This window comes from Symphodus melops, assembly GCF_947650265.1.
Source record: "Symphodus melops genome assembly, chromosome: 1".
NCBI lineage: Eukaryota > Metazoa > Chordata > Actinopteri > Labriformes > Labridae > Symphodus > Symphodus melops.
Window position 1 is genome coordinate 52,851,804 of NC_136691.1, and position 19,917 is coordinate 52,871,720.

The 19,917-nt window shown below is 40.7% G+C and overlaps 1 protein-coding gene across 1 annotated transcript in view; it reads left to right on the plus strand.

Annotated features, from left to right (window-relative positions):
* The window catches only part of ntrk2a (neurotrophic tyrosine kinase, receptor, type 2a), an 86,757-nt gene that overhangs the window by 57,824 nt on the left and 9,016 nt on the right, over window positions 1-19,917 (plus strand). Inside the window, exons 12-15 of the mRNA XM_079371057.1 lie at window positions 2,791-2,921; window positions 10,082-10,254; window positions 10,467-10,622; window positions 11,190-11,280. Of these exons, the coding sequence (XP_079227183.1) occupies window positions 2,791-2,921; window positions 10,082-10,254; window positions 10,467-10,622; window positions 11,190-11,280 (551 nt within the window). The remainder of the gene's footprint in view (window positions 1-2,790; window positions 2,922-10,081; window positions 10,255-10,466; window positions 10,623-11,189; window positions 11,281-19,917) is intronic.

Sequence of the window (19,917 nt, forward strand, 5' to 3'; positions counted from 1 at the left end):
TGATGGAACAGAGGGATGCACAATAAGGAACGTGAGAGGGAGATAATGAGGCTGGATGTAGCGATGCTAAATGAGGGAAAATGAGCGCATATGATAAGCATGCAGAACGGCTGCTAATTAAGAAAAACATCAGAGAATAAGAGTTTAAAGTTTGGTAAATGGGGAATAATATTCCTGTAGATCTTAATTAAGGATACTGATGGAGGAGACGAGGAGTGATGCGTAGCGCTCTGAGAAGAGATGAGGTTTAATAATAAAAGCAGGAGGGAAGAAGGAGTGTCAAATTGGTAATGTGTGACAGCTGAAAAGCAGAAAATTCATGAGCGATGTAAGACCATAAAAAAAATAAAATAAGTCCATATGAAAAGTTCTTGATTGCTCCGTGCAGCAATCATTCAACTTTTTGAATACATGAATGCAAAATCAGTTCCAATGACACATATAAATCCACAATAAAGACAAATATTAAAAAAAAAAAAAAAAAAAAAAAAAGCTTTCAAGAGAGCAGCAACTCTTCCTGCCGAGGAGGGGGGAAAAGTGGAAGCATGAGTATCCACACACATCAATTTATTTGCCATTTGAGGGTGTGATTAAGGAGAAGTGGTGCCAGGGGTTTACATGGGTGAATGCTTATTACACAACCACATTAGGAAATAGTGCGGTGAGGTTATTAGCCAGTTAAACGGTGGGTAGTTGTTTTGAAGGGATGTGGATTTAATGTGCCGCTGCACGGCGAGTTTTTGATGCATCGAACTGCTGAACTGAAGACGATCACGTTGTGAGGAAAACGTGACTTTTACTACGTACATAAGTCGTCCCGTCTTTTTTCGAGGGTCATAAAAACAAACATGTTGAGAGGACTCTTGTTTTTACTTTGTTCTTGATTATAAGTCATCCTCCATTCTTCCCGGTCAAACATAAATCACATGTTTTGTTTCTTTGACGTGAGCCCAAAGCTCAGTTATCTTTCACCAGATTAGGCGAGGGAGTTTGTCTGTGTGACTCTCACACATGGGCGCTGCTTAATCACTCAATTACGCTCCCTAAAAATAAAAAGGCTTTTAATAACATTTACAACTATAAAATGAGGAGAAAATCAGTTGAACTTATCTTTCGTTTTTCGCTTGCTTAAACTGGTCGCCTCTTTGCAAAAGCACAGCAAGTCCAAATCCTGCAGATCACAGATTACCACAACTTTAAATCTTGTTAGGGTACAAACACTGCATTTTTAAAAGGTTGGTTGATGCATGGCACAATATTAATTCATGTTTATGTCGCTAAATAAGATGTCAGGAAGTCAGATGCGGGTCATAACTCAATTAAAACAAACATGTAAGTAAGTGAGTCCTGCTTTACTGCAAGTCAGCAACGCCTGGAGAGCACACACACACACACACACACACACACACACACTTGGGTACATTTTACAGTGTTGGTGTGTTCTCCTGCACCACAATCACTCTTATTTCCCTCTCCTCTTTTGTCCTCCCTCTTGGGCTGTACAATATTGGGTTATGGGGGACCTCTGTAGCTTACAGTGTAGATCGATGCAGCTTCTGAGAGTCTTGCTGGTCTTTAATGTGATATTCTGAGTGGACAGCTTTTCTTCAAATGCGCCTCTTAATCACATCACAGATAAATCTCAGCTCTTGGTGTCCTCTCTCTCTCTCTCTCTCTCTCTCTCTCTCTCTCTCTCTCTCTCTCTCCCTCTCTCTCTCTCTCTCTGTCTGTTCAAGAGTTACCCCCCTGCTTTGTTATAGGATAATACGTGTTTCCTTTGCATGCAGACAGTTGCACAGCTCGCCTGCAGTCAAGACATGGCTCAGCTGGGTCACACTGAGGGCACCGTGCTGTGTAGCATTCTGTAGAATAAATCCTTGTATCACGGTCAAGGTGAGATGCCAAATTCCCCCCCCCAGAAAATTAGCTGGCACTGAGTTACTTAGCAACAGAAAGCAGGTTTTCCGACTCTGATCCAACTCTGGGTGAGCAGAAGGCAGAGAGGGATTATGGACATGAAACAGACACTGAATTAGGTTTAAATTTACATTTACAGTGTGGTAATAAACAAATCCAATATGTCAAAACAGAGATTTAGCATCTTCTCTTAAAAGTCCAAATATTTACTCAACAGAAGAATATCCTCTGAAGGAAGTCAGACTCAAATACTGTTATGATTCTCCCTGTGCGACTTAAACCTACATTCTTAACTATAATACAACAACATTTAAAGAGGCGGTAAAATTATCCCCCAGACAGAAAGCTGTACGAGTATCTGGATCGAGAGCCTGATGGACCCTTTGACTTTACCTTATTATTGAACCTCTGTGTTTTTTATTTTTTCATCCCAAAAAAGCATGCAAGCCAGAGTGCTGCTCATAACAAAACAATATATATATATATATATATGTTGACTTTGGTAGGAATCTGTTAAAAACAGAAATTTAATTTTTTTTTCTTTTATCAGTCAGGAAACATTTCTTACAAATGGACTTAAGAATAGACTTAAATGAATCCAGAAATAAGCCTTTCTGTCTGAGTAGTAATGTTTTAAACACATTTGGCCTAACTGTCTCCTGATATTGTACCTTAATATTTAAAAAAAAGCTACACAAATGTCAGTTCTGGGAACAAAAAATTGCAGCTTTTTAGTCCTGAAACGTTTTAAAAACTCACCTTGAGTTCCATTAATCAGCTTTAGAGAAGGAAAGACTTCACCTGCGGGGACGGAAATTGACTCCTCCAGTAGCTACAGTATATTTCTGACAGTGAATTCTTTCTTGTCCACAGTCGTTCAGCACATAAAGAGACACAACATCGTGCTGAAGAGAGAGCTGGGAGAGGGAGCTTTCGGGAAAGTCTTCTTGGCTGAGTGTTACAACCTTTCACCGGACCAGGAGAAGATACTGGTGGCTGTCAAGGTAATCTAAGATTTTATTCATTTATTTGATGACTCTTTAGTTTAAAGTTTATTTGGTTCTGAAGTTAAAAGGCCCTGAGATTTAGAATTCAACGAATCTTCTCAGTTCAGGACACAACAAGGTTTGACTTTAGCAGATTTAACACATGCACAAAATCTAAAACTTTTCAAGGTAGACATGAACACACGCCACTCCTCTTTTTTTAAAGAATATTTTCTGGTCAGACTTCTGCATGGAGTCGACAATACTCTGACAGTTGCACAACTATTGTGGTTTCTTTGCACTTGAGCTTTTTCATACTTTCTGCCTGTATGTTTTTTTTCTCATTCGTTGACATAAACATGTCCAGTTACAGGAGGAATTTAAAAACATACATACACAGTCATCCTCGTATCAGTATTTGTTGCTTTGTCTGCCATGTTGGCTGTAATGTAAACATTACACCACTGTGATTCCCTCAGCGTCTCAGCATGTGTGAAAGAACATCTCTGGGGAATTTCTAGAAATATTCAGTTGTGAATGTGTGAAGAGGACTGGAGTGGAGTGTTTGCTTTTTAGGCGACACATAAAATCTAGATCAACAACACAACACAGACTTTGCAAATGAAAGCTGTGATTTCTGAAGAAAAATCTCATCCTGCTATATTTTAACTGTACACAGCAAAACACAGAAGTCAATCCATGCTCATGGAAAATGGGAAAAAACAGGCTGGTTTTGTTAATCTGCAATGTGAAACCTTCCCTGTCGCAGCAGTTACAAGCATTTAGAATAACTCAAAATCATCAATCTTGTTGTTAGTGGTTCTGTTGGCTTTAAAAGACCATAAATATTAATTTCAGTCTGTTTCATAACCGCTTTAAAACTCTTCACAAGCGTTTTATGAAGAAAGGCCTCCAGGGCTGTCCTCCGTCAGTCATCACATCGAAACGCCCCACGTTAAATAAACAGTTGTGGTTGTTCCCGTGCTGAGTCAGATCCAGTGGAAATGTATCTAAACTGGAGGAAGGAGACATGTCTGCCAGAGCGGGTAGAGATGTCTTTTACTGAGGCTATAAATCTGCAATAGATGGATGATACATTTTTACAACATGAGAGAGATTCAAACACATTAAGAAGGTATTAACATGAGTTCTCCATTGTCCCTTAAAGAGTGAACATGGTAAATTAAAGGATGATAGAAGAAAACAATCTTCTGCTATCATTCCTGCTAACTTCTTAATAAAAACAACACAAACAGAAAATGATGCCTCTTTCGCTGACCAAACACCCGACGCTGAAGAGCAGTCAAATCGCAAAAGGGTTTATTTTGAAAATCCCTCCTCCTTCAAAATAAATGTGGACACAAAAACACAGCCTGTATCGTCATATCTGCAGGTGAAGTTATTTTGGCTCTGTGATCTGATACGTGTTCAGCAGATAATGGTATGATCTGTGATGGATCGTTTTGCATTTCTAAAGATAATCCTTCACGTGGCCTGTGAGTCCGTTCGGCTTCCTCTGCTATTGTGAGAAATTCGCCCCCTTTTTCAAGAGTTTCTCTTTGAGCAAAAGATGAAATTACACTCAAACCGCTGACTTCCTGGGTTAAATTGAACGGTTTCCCTGAGAGCATCCTCCATCTCGGCATCAAGCACACTTTCTCTCCTGGTCTGCGGTGAAACTGGATCTGATTGGTGAAGAACTTCTCATTAACAATACATGACCAGTGAGAGACCCCCCCCCCCCCATCTCCTTCCTTTAGCCGTCCATCTCCGTCGTCTTTAGCACTTCACCTCTAACTCTCACCTGCACTCCTTCTCTTCCTCTCTCCTCTGCGGTTCCTCGGTCCTGCTACTTTCCTCTCCCTAAATCCTCCACCTTCTTTTCTTTTCTCTCCCTACGTCTCTCTGTGGCTTAGCTCTAAACCTCTTGCTGGCCCCGCTGATGTTTGCTGCCAGCTTAGCCTCAGCTCAGTGTGAGCACTCGGTAAAATATGCACCTGGAAAAATCCCCGGAAGCAGAGTTCTTGGTTGTAAAACAAGACGCTGCATCGCTTTCCGCACGTCAAATCTGGTCAAACATTTTATAATCGGCACTCAGCTTACACTAAAAATAAAATGTGTTTCCCAAACAGCATGTGGACATGATGTAGATAAATCACGTAATCATTTGAGTCATTTCATTGATTTAACTCTCTCGACTGGATTTTCCCCTTTTCAATTAGCTAATGTACCACCTGCTTATAGTACACTCTTCCTGCTCTCCCCAGCCTTTTTTTTTTTTTCGTAAACTGACGACAACAACATGACTCACGAGTTCTCTCCAGTTGTCTCTTCCTCCTCCTCTGTGCTGCATCAACAAAGAGCCAACGTGATAAAAGCTGGTGGGGAGACAGATTTTTCTTTTAAATTATGAAATTGACTTTGCTTCTCTTACTTTGAAGGGCCAATTCATCAAAAATAGTAAAGCAAACGAGAAGGGCCTTCTTTTACAGGAGTACAGCAGTTAACAGATAACTGGTAATAATGAGCTTTTAGTCTGAAAACATGTGACAGTTAACCAAGTGATTAAGGAAGTGCTCTCTCATTTCTATTGTCACGTAGAAAGGCTATCAAATAGAGCATTCACACTTGCAAAAAAAAACTCCTGATATTTCCAATTGCAGTTTTATGTGTGAATACAAACAGACACATTTTTCACTCTGACTTTACCTGGAGTTTCTCCTGCCAGCCCCCTCGTAGTTCTTCAGCAGAAAGTCTGTGTGAGCTGATGTGAGAAGGCAGCAGTGCCAGCGTTCGGTATACAGAATGGACTATGTATACGCTACCCAAGCGGCAACCTTAAAAAATGAAGCCACTGCAGAAGTGTAAAATCCTGCAGTTTGTCGAGTGTCTGCTTGAGGCTGGCTGCAGGAACACAGGAAACTCACGTACACATAACTAAGCCGTTTTTACAGCATTAAGAAATCAAGTTTACAGCCTGGTACAAAAAAAAAAATGGATAGGTCTGATTAGTTATTGTCATCATTGGCACAAACTGTACAGGGGGTTGTTTTTTAAAAAAAAACTTGTCTCCGTTTTGATTTTAGGAACACTACATGTTTTCCATATTTAGGTGTTTAGCTGACCTGATTGAGCGATGCAACGGTTGAAAGTGGACTGACAGAAAGTTAGGCTGAGACAGCATTTCCAGCATGTCGGTGGCTGCCAATGAGCCTCCGGAGCCCCCTGCAGGGACAGATGGCTGACAGTCTAAGAAACTGCCGCTACGATCTCCGTGCATGTGCTTGTTATTCATCAGTATGTTCCTTTCTGCTCTGTTGATGATATATTCTTATTCTTCGTTCTTTTTTACACCTTGCCTGATGAGACCCCCCCCCCGCCCTCCCTCCTGTTTCGACAGGAATAGTCTATATGTGTGAACAGCCCGGTCAGGAGGATTTCAGGAGCAGTCCAGCAGATATTTTGAGGAGTGCATGTGTGAAAACAACTAAAAGGAGCCGTCTCGCTGAGATTTTTCCACCGGCTTCTGTTCCACTTACTGCTGCCCCTAAGTGCAGCTTCTCACAAAGCTTTTATTCAAATTTTTACTCTGAAAGGACAAAATGTATTCCTGGAGTGAACAAAACAACCAAGTGCTAAACTATGTGCGAGGGCCAAAAAGCAAAACTAAGTAAGTTGGGCACAGGCTGCATGCTGTGGGATACCAGTTCACTCCACTGGAAAGGCACCCAGTTTTGTCAACATCACATTTTCTCCACCAGAAGGTTTCCCCACAATTCTTACTCAAGAGATGGATGGGGGAAAAAACACAACCTGGGGACTACGTTTTCTTGTTGTGTTCTCCATTAGAACCACGGAGGGCAGGTTTTAACTTTTCCTGTGCACTTTTTAAAGACTGCTCATGGTAGGGCGTATATGATCTGTCTTTCTCCACTATACGGGCACACAAAGCAACGTGAAAGGCAACACAAATGGCATTTTATGACAATTTCTCCACTCCAAAAACACCAGGTTAGAGTCTGTCCACTGGGAGGGCACACTGAAGGTCATTTCAACGACTTTCCAACACTGTAAAAGCCTCCTGCAGGGCCACGTTTTCTCGACTTACTGTAAAAGAGTCAAACACAGTTGGCTTGCGATTAAGCTTTCTCCTCAAGACGCCCAACTGCAGGACACGTACCTTGATTTTTCCACCATCAGGGAAACCTTACGACATGTTTTCACTATTTCTCCAGTGGAAGGACTCTCCGAGAGGAGAACCAGGACAAGTTCCACCTCTGGAAAGGTGCCATGGAGAGAAAGTGACGATGATATTAAACTCATATTAGATGCAGAACATATTCTCGAACTGGATTAATATCAACAGGTTTTGCAGTCGAGTAAACTTTAGAAGCAGTCATAGCCCTCTTTCATTAAGCCCATTAGCAGGATTTCTTTTTTCAAATTGTGCTGCACACTGATTTGCATTTTTCTTAGACTCCTTTGCTGATTCTGTGGAAGTTTACTTCAAATCTTTGCGAGAGCCTGATGGAAAAACTTTAACAATAAAGATGGAGTAGAGCCAAGATGTGTCAGTTCATTTAATCATCATTCCAGCAGGCATCTCCACTCTTCAACGATGTAGTGATTTGTATTTGGAGGTTGATTTTCCTTCAATCACCACCTCCCTGTATCGAGCACATTGTTCATCATGTACATCTTGCACTTATGTTGCACTCTGTCATGCTTGGTATATTACAGAAACATGTTCTCTCCTGTATGGCTCATTACAATAAGCTACAGTCACTAATCGAGCTTAATGGTTCTGGTTTTAAAGTCGGCGATCAATCAGCCCGTCAGGCATACTACAGGAACGAGTTTTACTGTTACTGTAGCTCATACTCTGAGGCCTCATCGATCACAGGAACATGCACACACACACAGGAATATGCATGCATGGCTCCTGCATACCATCAATCATCAACACCCAGCACGGTAATAATGTTACCTTCGCACATGTAAATGTGAGTCGCTGCTTCCTGAGCGAGAGGTTGTTGATTGCTTTTTATTCGTCCCGGGACCATCAATTGCGCAGACTGGATGACGAATAGTGCAACGTTATGACTGTTACCCCGAAAGTGAATGCAACTTTGAGTCATATGCTGACTTAGATACAGGAAATGGTTACAGGCTGTTTTACTTTTCCTGAATTCAACATTGTTCAGGGTTTACGTTCAAGTGAGGAATATTTTCTCTGATGCATTGGACTATTCAGGATGTCAGTGAAGCCCAGTGGAGCAGCACGTGTGTCTGACAGAAAGACAGATGTTTGTTCTTTAATCAAATGTTGTATCTCCTTTCACTGGGAGCACACAGTGTCAGCTACATGTTCTGTAATTAATTGATGAATTATTTAAGCTTCATAAAGTACAGTGGTACTTTGTTAAAGGAAATCTGTACTTTGTGTAGCTCGTGCAATCAAAGATACAATACAGCATAGTCTGATACCAAACGATGGGGTGCATTACAGTACGATGTGATGTGATTTGATACCATACGGTACAGTTTCATTCAATGCTATAAGGAACAGTACAATACAATATATTGATACTGTGCAGTACCAGATTCAATTCAATTTAATTAAAAAAAAAACGTTTTGTCTCCGGGGAGAAATTCAAATTCAATTCAAACAATCCAATATGTTAATATCAGGAGACAGCAACAGTGTGATTATATACGATACAAAACAAACTCAAAATGATACATCACCATATCTGATAAAGTAGAGAATATAAAATGCCCCTTTAAAAGGGAAGTGCAGGGTTAATGCCAACTGTCTTTAACAGCTGGTATCGATGTTTTCATGTCAGAATCAGAATCAGGTTTGTTTCCAGGTATTTTTAAACATATACGGAATTTGAAGATACAAAACATGAAAAATATAAAAATAACCAAGCCTGCAAAAAGGTGCAATACAGGAGCTTTGCAGCTGTACAGGTACAGTATGTGCATGACGTTCAATATGTGACACCCTCATAAGTAGTTCAGTCCCTTTTTTCTACATAAAAAAAGATACATTCAGCAGCACAAAGTACAAAACTGAGAAACAAAGACACTCTCACAGGAGAAAATTCAACCCAGTCAGCCAACGCAGATTTCCCAAACATGTCTGAGATCACATTTCAAACTGAGATTGGATCGTAGGCTTTCATACTGTATCCATACTGTACAAATCAGCCCCATAATCATCATGTTATATCACATTACTTACTGTAATGTACATGGCCGAGCCTCGGTCTCTTATGATACATGATTACTTAAATGTGGGGTGGGTGGACTTACTGTCTCATTTTCTGGTATCTCAGCATTCTGGCTGAAAGGTCGCGGGCCATTTCCTTCTTCCTGAGCTGTCTTCTCCTTGTCCTTTAAACCTTTATTTGTAACAGGAGCTTCAGTCTGAGATGTTAGCACAAGACGGACAATCACACACACACACACACACACACACACACACACACACACACACACACACACCTACACACACACAGACACAAACAGGCTGGAAGCTGAATGTATATCCATATCATACAGTGAAGGAAGAAAATCAATTATTCATGTAGGACAAGAGATATTTTCTATATTTTTCTTTCTTTGATGTGAAATAAATTGAGATCCTATATCAATTTCATTTCCTGCGTCTCCTCCCCTCTCTTTCTCTCTCTCTCTCTCTCTCTCTCTCTCTCTCTCTCTCTCGCTCTCTCTCGCTCTCACAAACGCACTCTTCTCTCTCCGTCACAGTCTCTTGTGTTACACAACATCCCTGACAGGTTTTCTGATTCATGGAGGAAGACCAAGATGAGTTTTAGAGGGAACCAGGGAATTTAATGAATGTAAACAGAGTTGGATCTTGTAATGGCTTACATTAATATAAAATGATCGACATTTTTTTCCCTGCAACGCCATTGTAGCGGCCCGTGCTCTACGCCCTGTAATTTCACTGTGTTGGAGTAGCTGTAACTCACTTTTTACAAGGGAAGACACATTTAAGTTTGGACATCAGCCAGATGAATTGGAGCAGACTGCGTGCACTCTGAACATGACTAATTGGAAATAGTGTACGAGGCATAATGTGTGACTTTTTAATTTGTCAGTGTATGAAAATGTCACTTCTGTGTGTGTGTGTGTGTGTGTGTGTGCAGACACTTAAAGAGGCCAGTGAAAATGCCAGGAAGGATTTCCACCGGGAGGCTGAGCTGCTGACCAACCTTCAACATGAACACATTGTCACTTTCTATGGCGTGTGCGTGGAGAGCGACCCTCTCATCATGGTGTTTGAGTACATGAAACACGGAGACCTCAACAAGTTCCTCAGGTACACTTCCTCAGGCCGATCTCCTTCTAATGACTGCTGTTCAATGGACACAACTATCTGGACAGTAAACGTCTTCTCTGTTTGTACATTAAAAAAAAACAACCTAATTGTCTGAATATTCTCTTTTATGACATGTGTGAAGCTGATTGACTAAACTAAACTAAAACAACAAACTCGACTCCAGCACATGATAGACACTTTGTCCCTCCCAGGGCTCACGGTCCAGATGCAGTTCTGATGGCAGAGGGTCAGACCACCAGACCCGTGGAGCTGACTCAGTCTCAGATGCTGCACATCGCCCAGCAGATAGCATCCGGCATGGTCTATCTGGCCTCACAACACTTTGTGCACCGTGACCTGGCCACCAGGTTTGTCACTCTGTCACTACTCGTACCTGAGCCACATTCGAACATGCACTTCACTTCCCATCTTTTTCATTTTGAGCTGAATGTGTGAACTTGAATATCTAAATTGTTCACCTCCGTTTCCAGCTGGCCCTCTAGTAAAGGGTTTTTTTTGCCAGGGGGGATCAGGTGTGTCAGCGCAGGTGGTAAAATTCAGGAAAATTGATCCCGAGCGAGTGGGTGGGAGATTAGTATTGATGAAAAATCATCTGTGTGCGTCTACGCATGCAGCTATTTTCAAGAGTTTTGTGCGTGAGCTTTTCAAGGATATTATTAATTTCTTAGGATATTTATAACTGAAAGTATCTTTTTTTCCTGTCTCATGACTGTATCTGTAGAATATGTTATCATAATTATGAGGAGGCTTTCTGCTTCCTTGAAATGAATGCAAAGGGGGATTTCTTTGCTAAACTAAACTTTATTATACTTTCATGCCACATTTTATGCAAACATCTAAATGTCAGTGGGATAATATCCTCCAGATGGGAGCGCTTATTAACTCCTGCTTTTATACTTTTGTTTGTCAAACAGGAACTGCCTGGTGGGGGAGAACCTGCTGGTAAAGATCGGAGACTTTGGCATGTCCAGAGACGTCTACAGCACTGACTACTACAGGGTAGGTGTATGTGTCGATATCTTTTTTGGCCCCTTTCTTAAGCCTCCCTCCTCCCTGCTGCATGGGTGCCTCTCTGCTCCTCCCCTGCATGGGCATGACTGACGGACTCCGCACACTTAGCATAAGAGGCTTGCTGCGGTAGGTCAATTAAACAGAGTGCAGTGCAGTGAAGTTAAACATACATGTAGCTGTGTGGAGCCCACTGTGATGCCACGTGGTAAATAATTACATGACTCAGGGGGAGGATAAGGAGCGTGCTACGTCAGCTCATAAAGGCTGTCTGTTTGGAGTAACACTGCAGAGCCTTTTGCACTAAGGCCATTATACATTCATCAGTTTGAGTGTTTTTCAACAGTCTTTTGAGTGTATTTACATTTTAAACTTTGTGTCAAGCAACATGAAAAGCATCATAAACTGTCCTGATGAAATGATTTTAATCTGGGTTATCAGGTTAGGGGGTTCATGCACAACACAGCTGTTGTTGTAAAGATTTAAATCAACAATCACGTGATGATTTTATTCATAAAGTTAAAGGAACAAATCCAGTCAGTCCACAAACGAAGATGTCTAAGATAGATAGATGTAATATTATGTAGAGTTATTGAAATAAGGTCTATAAGTGTTTGACATATAATATTTATGATGTAAGAATATGTTGAATATATGTGGATTGTTAAATATTAAAACTTTCAAAGTTCCTTTCAAATCTGTCTTCTGAAAACACTTTTGTTTATAAATGTGAAATAAGACTAATAATTAATCAAGTTTCTCTTTTGAGGAATGCATTACCAATCAAACAACCAAACAATCAATCTATTTCTTACAAAGTTACAGAGGCAAGAAAAAAAACTTTAAGAAAAAAAACTCTCTTTTAAAGAGGCAGAAACGTGAAGCAGTCACATGATGAGCAGCTATCTGCTGAGACTGTGCCGGGCCGAGCACAACAGAGCACAATGAACAAGATCGATGAAGAGCTACAATCTCATTAAACAGGTTTATTGTCAAGATGGTCAAGAAAATTGTGTCGTGTAAAAAACAAATTATTCCATTGCACAAAATGTATATTTGGACTTGTCAGTCACTCAAAAACACCAAATGACAAAATGATGTATCACATTTATTTTCACATACAGTATAAATATCTTTGAGCCTGATATGAGCTCCTCTGCTCTTTAATGAGCTAACTCATTAAGCTGCAGAACGTGCAGATCAACGGGATGTAACACACGCACACACACACACCCACACACACACACACACACACACACACACACACACACACACACTCCTCTCTTGGATTGATGAAGAAAAAGAAAAAGTAGAAAATACTTAGCAATAAGTATAAAAATGCGTTGGTGTCTGTGTGTGTGTGTGTGTGTGTGTGTGTGTGTGTGTGTGTGTTAGCGTGTGTGTGTGTGTGTGTGTATTGTAAGGACATTTAGCAGCCACAAAAACCCTGGGGTGCGAGAGACTGACTGTGTGTGTGTTTTATCCCTCTGTAGAGCAATCTGTCACCTTTCCTAAAGGCAGAAATCCAATAAATTGTACTGACTGATTGAGAGTGACTGTCCATTTCTTTCCTGCCCTCGCTCCTCTTCACTGTGACAAACTGACACGAGTGACAGAGACCTCGGGGGAGGAGGAGAGAGGAAGAAATTAAACAGTGAAAGCAAGAAGGAGCACCCATTTGACGAGACTTCTATTCCTGACATGTACAAATCTTGAGAAATATTACAAAAAAAATCTGAAGGTTTGAACATTTCCGGTTCATTTATCCAGTTTCACGCAAAACTCGATCTGTGAGCGACATTTTTGTTGGCTGTGTTGTTACATTTATTCATCTTTCAAAGCACTTCCTACAATTCAAAATCATGTTTTTGATCAGCCAAGAGCCAAGCCACAATGATACAAATGTCAAAAAGACAAGTTAGAAATGAAAATAAGTCATTGGGCTCATCTGGACGCTGTTGAGATTACATTTGGAATAACTGGTCACGTTTGGCATCAAATTTAAAGACGCAAAAAAAAAAAAATTCAAGTCTCTCCTCTGTGGCTCTCTTTTGTACTATATCTGTGTGACGACACACAGCTCCCACTCCTCCTCTCTTTCCTTCCTTTCATCCCTCCTCAATAACACTAAGCGCCAAGGCTGTAGTCATGGTGACAGTAGAAGGCAGTGGCGGCGAGCCTCAGAGTTGTATCCAGCGTTTTCTCAGGAAGAAAAGTAATCAGGGAACTTCTGTTTAGTATGCCGAGGCAGTACGAGAGGAAGAGAGGGGAGAGGGGAGAGATGGAGGTGTGGGAGACGGAGGCAGGCAGGGTGGCGAAGAGATGAAAGGAGGGAAAGAGCAAGAGAAAAGAGAGATGGAGGGAAAAAGGGGTGGGAGGCCAGGAAGGGAGAAAATAAGCCGGGAATAAAATATACAAGAGGAGAAAAGGAAGTGATGCAGTGATAAAGAGATGTACACATGCTGAGGTGGGAGAGGAGGTGTACGGTGTACAGGGTACTCCATAACGAACACAAACACATTCTGCAGCTTTAGACAACCACAGAGCAGGAAACAGAAGACGGAGGAAAACAGTGAGGAACGACAGAAAAGGACGGGGAAGTTGACAGACGGTGGGGGGAAAAAAAACAACAAAGTAGAAGATAGGTACAGGATGATGGGAGGTAAAACACAGTGATTCAGCTGTGTTTCTATATCTAGGAGAGACAGGGAGCTGTGTGTGTGTGCGTTGGCTGATTGGTGAGGGGTACAGGGATCCAGTCATGCTCTTGCGTCAGAGGAGAGCAAAGATGAGTCATAGAGGAATTGTAGCCCCCCCACTCTCACCCCACACACCCACCTAGTGCTCATGTGTGTGTGAGTGTGGGCTGTGGTGACGTCATTGAATCCCCTGTTACACAATGAATCTGACAGAGAAGACTTAAAGGATGCTTCATTCAAATCTTCACACACACACACACACACACACACACTGCACGTTCATACCTTTTCTCCCTAAACTGGTTCAATGCCCACATGTGTAGGATGAAGGAGAATTAAATGTCTGCTTTGGTCTTTGGGCTGCAGCCTGACTGTTTTACGCCGCTGACACAGTCTGCTGAAAAACACTGGCAGCAAAGCAGAGCTTAACAATCTCTGCGGAGTAATTTGGCTTGTGTGCTTTATTTTTTTCTTCTTTAATTTTTTTACAACCCATCTCTGGGTCCCGACCAGCTCAGGCATACAGCATCTTAATGGAGCACCTGGAGAGGCCAGAGAGGAGCTGGAGTCAGTGCAAGAGAGAGAGAGAGAGAGCGAGAGAGAGAGAGAGAGAGAGAGTGTGTGTGTGTGTGTGTGTGTGTGTGTGTGTGTGTGTGTGTGTGTGTGTGTGAACAGCAAAAACAACACAGTCTGTACAACATGTATATCAAACAAAGAGGATTCGGTTACCATGGAAACAATCAACCATTGGAGACTACACTTGTAAACAAATAATGTCTTTCTATTGAGTGATCTTAGATTGTAAACACAACTCATTTTTTTCACAACTTTGATACGAACAAGCGTTCAGCCTAAAGTGCTTCACAAAGAAACAAACAGAAATACTTCATGAAATAATAAGACTAAAACTAGACAGAAGACAGTGATAAATTATAATTGAAATTAATACATAATGATAATATTAAAAGTGATATATTAGGAATCAGGGAAATAAATTTTTTAATGAAACAAATATAAACGCAGACATCAACAATTATCAAAAAGATTGTTACCTCTCAATGCAACCTGTTTTAATTTCTAATGAACGAGTTAATGATAGGGCAGTCAGCATTAACTCATTGATCAAAATTAATTAAGGGCTGGCATTAATGCATTACATTGTTTTTAATCAACTCAGCTTCAGATACAGTACAAGACTTGTCACTTTTATTATTTGATTGTCCATAGTTAATACAAAAAAAATCCCTATTAAGTTCCACATTTGATTAAATAATGAATTTATACCAGTTCTGTATGTTTCACATTAAAAATGGCCTATGATAGCGTAAACTGTGAATTTTGTGGTTTCATTTGCAAATTTCTCATAAGATAAAAGTTTTCGCAGCCTTACACCGTCACTGTGTTTGTTTTTAGTGAAGTAATGATAGACATTGTTTATTAAAAGTCAACACTGTCTGTTGGTCTTTAAAAGTGAAGCTAATGAAGGTGTGCCTTACAATGGCATTCTTTCTTACTACCAGCAGGGGGCGACTTCTCTGTAATCATTTAAACCCAAATGAAAAAGAATTTCTTCTCAGTTGATTGATTACCTCAGAAAGCCTTTTCTAAATTACCTAACAGTCTCGATTACTGGTTGTCAAACCTTCTTCAACATAAACTGAGTTTTGTAATTTATGGTCTCATTTAGAGTGAACTTCACACTAATGAAGGGTTTGCTTTATGGCATGGTTACCTGGTGTTTCCCATGGCACTAACACAACAGCCTGCCCACAAGGAAAGCAATAAAAGTAAAATGTCAGCACAACCTTGTCATCCAAATGTGTTCGCTTCCTGGTGTAATGATGTGTGTTAACCCTTACATGAATGGATGTTTTTTTCTTTCAAATCCCCACATAACTTGGGTCTATTGTAACTCAACACATGGGCACTTTTGTTCACTGTAAGAAATGTAGGACAAGAGACATCTTTCTTATAGGGACGAAGGAAAATGTCACACATCAAAAAAGACATTGTCGTCATATGTTTGCATTCAGTTTTCTAAGAAAGGTTTTGTTGGGATTTTATAGAGACTTTATTATTCTATAATTGGTGGAGATCTTGTGTTTGGTAAATCACTTAATGATCGGTTTTAAGAGGTGACTTATAAATAAACTCTATAAATCAACCTTTGTACTGTAACAAACTCACATGGGAGAGGGAGCTCTATTCACTATGGTAAAGAAAACAACACACACACACACACACCAGCATTCTTGGAAAGAGTTTCTGTTTCCATGGAAACACAGAGGGCAATTAAGGTAGGATTTCTGTGCAAGAAAGAGTAGGTGGAGTCAGTCATTTAAGCCCCACCTACACCGCATCCCATAATGCTTTCTTTTTAAGCTGGTCCAGTTTCCATGGATACATCCAGGAGGTCGCCACAGAGATCCCAAAGCTCTCCTCTGCTTTATTTTTCACTCCTCTTTTTTTAGGCTTTCCTGGAACAGTCGGGTGTCGATCTATCTCTGAAATGATGCATATTTATAAGACAGACAGACAGACAGACAGACAGACAGACAGACAGACAGACAGACAGACAGACAGACAGACAGACAGACAGGCGGGCTCAGAGACGGTGAGGGAAGGTGAGAACGAGAGAGAGAGAGAGAGAGAGAGAGAGAGAGAGAGAGAGAGAGAGAGACAGAGAGAGAGAGAAAGAAACAGCAAAGGAGACAAAGACTGACAGCAGAAAGAAAATAAAGAAAAGGCTGAATGGCACAGAGAAAGACCCACCGTCTCTTTACTTCAGTGAGAATCGTTACGTCACTGTTCTCATGACTTTCTTAATATTTGATTCACCCTCCCGCCCAATGACGAGCACAGAAAAACTAAACTCAGACTGTCAGTTCTTCTCTCTCTCTCTTTTTTTTTTTTTATAAATTCTACCTTGTAAGGCCTTTTTTTCAAAGACTCCCCCTCTCTCTAGAGCACGCACACACACACACACACACACACACACACAGTTAACAAACATAGAAGCCCCACAGTTCAAGAGCATGGTATTAATATTTCAGACCATCAGGGGAAATGATCAGCCATGATGAATAAAACAAAAAGACTAATGCATACCAGCCGGTCCGGCACCTCAGTGAATAAATACTGTCAGAAAACTATCCATCCAACACAATTGCATAGAAGAAACACACACTGTGTGCAGAATCACAATCATTGTCTACCTCCTATATCGTACACTGAAGTCAGTGCAAGGTTACAATAAGTTTAAAATGTCCTGGTTTTTCCTTTTTTTTTTTTTCCTTTTTGTTTGAAAAAAAAAAAAAAGCTAGTAATCATGATTTTGTGAGTTTTTTATTTTTTAATATCCAAGATAAATCTTTTGCTCAGAGCGTTATCGGGTGCTCCTTGCTAGAGGTTAGGTCACACCACATATACAGAGGCTAAAGGGCGGGTTCAAGTCTGACCTGCAGGTCCTTTTCTGCATGTCACTCCCCACTGTCCAATAGATAAGCAGACACCTTTGAAGTCACGGCATAAATGAACACAATAAAAATCGTCTTGGCAGCAGCTTTACAAAACTGGTCACACATGAAAGGACAGCTCCGGGCCGCAGTGTCTGTGTGTGCCACTAACCCAAAAAAGACATAGATAGATAGATAGATAGATAGATAGATAGATAGATAGATAGATAGATAGATAGATAGATAGATAGATAGATAGATAGATAGATAGATAGATAGATAGATAGATAGATAGATAGATAGATAGATAGATAGATAGATAGATAGATAGATAGATAGATAGATAGATAGATAGATCCATCCATAAACCCATCATATAAACAGAATACAAATCATCAGTCATCAGGGTCGTCATTGGACTACCACTATTTACACATAAAACCACTCCCCTGACACTTATCCACTTAATATTAGTCTTTCACTCCTCAATACAAATAAACCAAAGTAAGTACTAAATATATGATGTACTGCACTAATTTGGCAATTGTGTTCTGAGTCATGCCAATAAAGTAGAGTCAAATTAGACCGAGCCAGAGAGAGAGAAATTAAAGTAAGAAAGAAAAAAAAAAGCAGCAGAAGTCTGCGTTGGAGGCAGAAGAGCGAGCGCCTGCTTTATGAGGAGTAAGAGCTGCAGAGATGGAGGCAGATATGTTTCCCCAGGCGTACCAGTGAACCTGATGGCTATCTGTGTGACCGTGCACATTTTATTACTCCATTAAATAACCCACTGACTAACAAAGAAACAGACCAAGTGTGGGAGCCAAGCCATTAATAACAGGCATAAACCTCAGAAAATGGATTGTGCTATCTGTGTGGAGCAATGGAGCGCAGATGGGTGTGTAGATTCATGGAGGACGAGTAAAGAGGAGAGGGGAGAGTGCGAGGGAGTCGATACACAGGGTGATGCTGTTTCCACTTTCACTTCGAGGGGAATAACCGTCAATGTGTTTTAAACAGGAATAGTTTTTTGTGATCGCAGTGTGCCATCAAATAAACCTGTGAAAGATTGAAGTTTTATCTTAATCTGTTAAAAAAAGAAAAGCTCAGCTCTTTTCACACACGCACAAATCTCCTGAAAATTTAAAAACACAGCCAGTTGAAGTTTTCACCCTGACTTTTTCCAGACTTTTTCCTGCAAGATCCCGACATAAATATGGGCCCAAGAGGCCTTGATGAGCCGATGTGTGAACTCTGGCTGCAGGACGTTTTCACCTCAAGCTGCAGGTTACCGAGGTTGATGATATTTGTAATTTGTGACTGTTGCCAAAGCAGGGGGATTTTCTTGCATGTCATGAAGCTGCTTCAAAGTCATTCTCTTCTTCGTTCAATCCCACGTAGCATTGATGTCGAGACAAAAACTGCCATCGTAGCCTCGGACTCTGTTGCTGCGTCAGACATCCTGGATGTGTTGTAACTATTACTCTGCGACTCCCGCTGTGTCCTTTTTACACTGTCTTCCCTTCTTAGACCCCCACCTCCATGTCAGAAAGAGAAAGAGAAGAAATCTCAAATTTTTCTCAACATTTTCAGAAGTCAGTGTGTGAAAAGAGCTCGTGTGTGTGCTCATTGACAGAGAGGCACACTCACCTGTTGTCCATGTTCAAGCATGGAGACTTCTTCATGCTCCAGTCTCAACCCGACCCACAACAATCAAACATGCTCCAAAGGTTCAACCCAAATTACAGTTCAGTGATATGACCAAATGTTTCTGTCCCTGTGAGAAAAGAGCTGGTGATTTCTGTTCTTTAAGAAGTGGCAGCGCCCGATGTGGTTTAATGTGTTCAACACTTACACGCCCACTGTCAGCTGATTTTTGTCACTGATCGCATAGCTCCCAGTTGATAACAGTTCAACTCTTGGATCAATTTGTCCCCTCAAAAAGGGGAAAGGGAGCATGAACAGTTCGTAGAGTCAGATAAAAGCTGCTTGCATAATTTCAATCCGCTTATTCTAAATATGTAAGAATTTGTCTTTTTGGATCCCCAGACAGTAAAGCAGTTTATCTATTTTCAACATATTCCAAATGATCTGATCTTTTCTATCTGATGTAGGCGCTACTGGTTTTAGCACCTTCCTACAGGTTGGTTTTGGTACTTGTGGCCAAAAGACTGCTAATATTTATGAATGACTCACACAAAGATTTTGGTGTAAAAAAACGGACTATTTACCGGTTCAAGGTTAAAGGTTGTCTTTATCATCTCTGTGAGAGTGCAATTTGTTCTGCAGTCAGCAGTAAAATACATACATACAGCTAGCAGAAGGACACTAAGAAGTAAAATGTCTGATGGCCAATAAATAAATACAATAGATAAAAACCTGATTTTTTAATTTGTGTGTGTGCGTGTGTGTGTGTGTGTGTGTGTGTGTGTGTGTGTGTGTGTGTGTGTGTGATAATATTCATCCACTAACTGTGATCCATT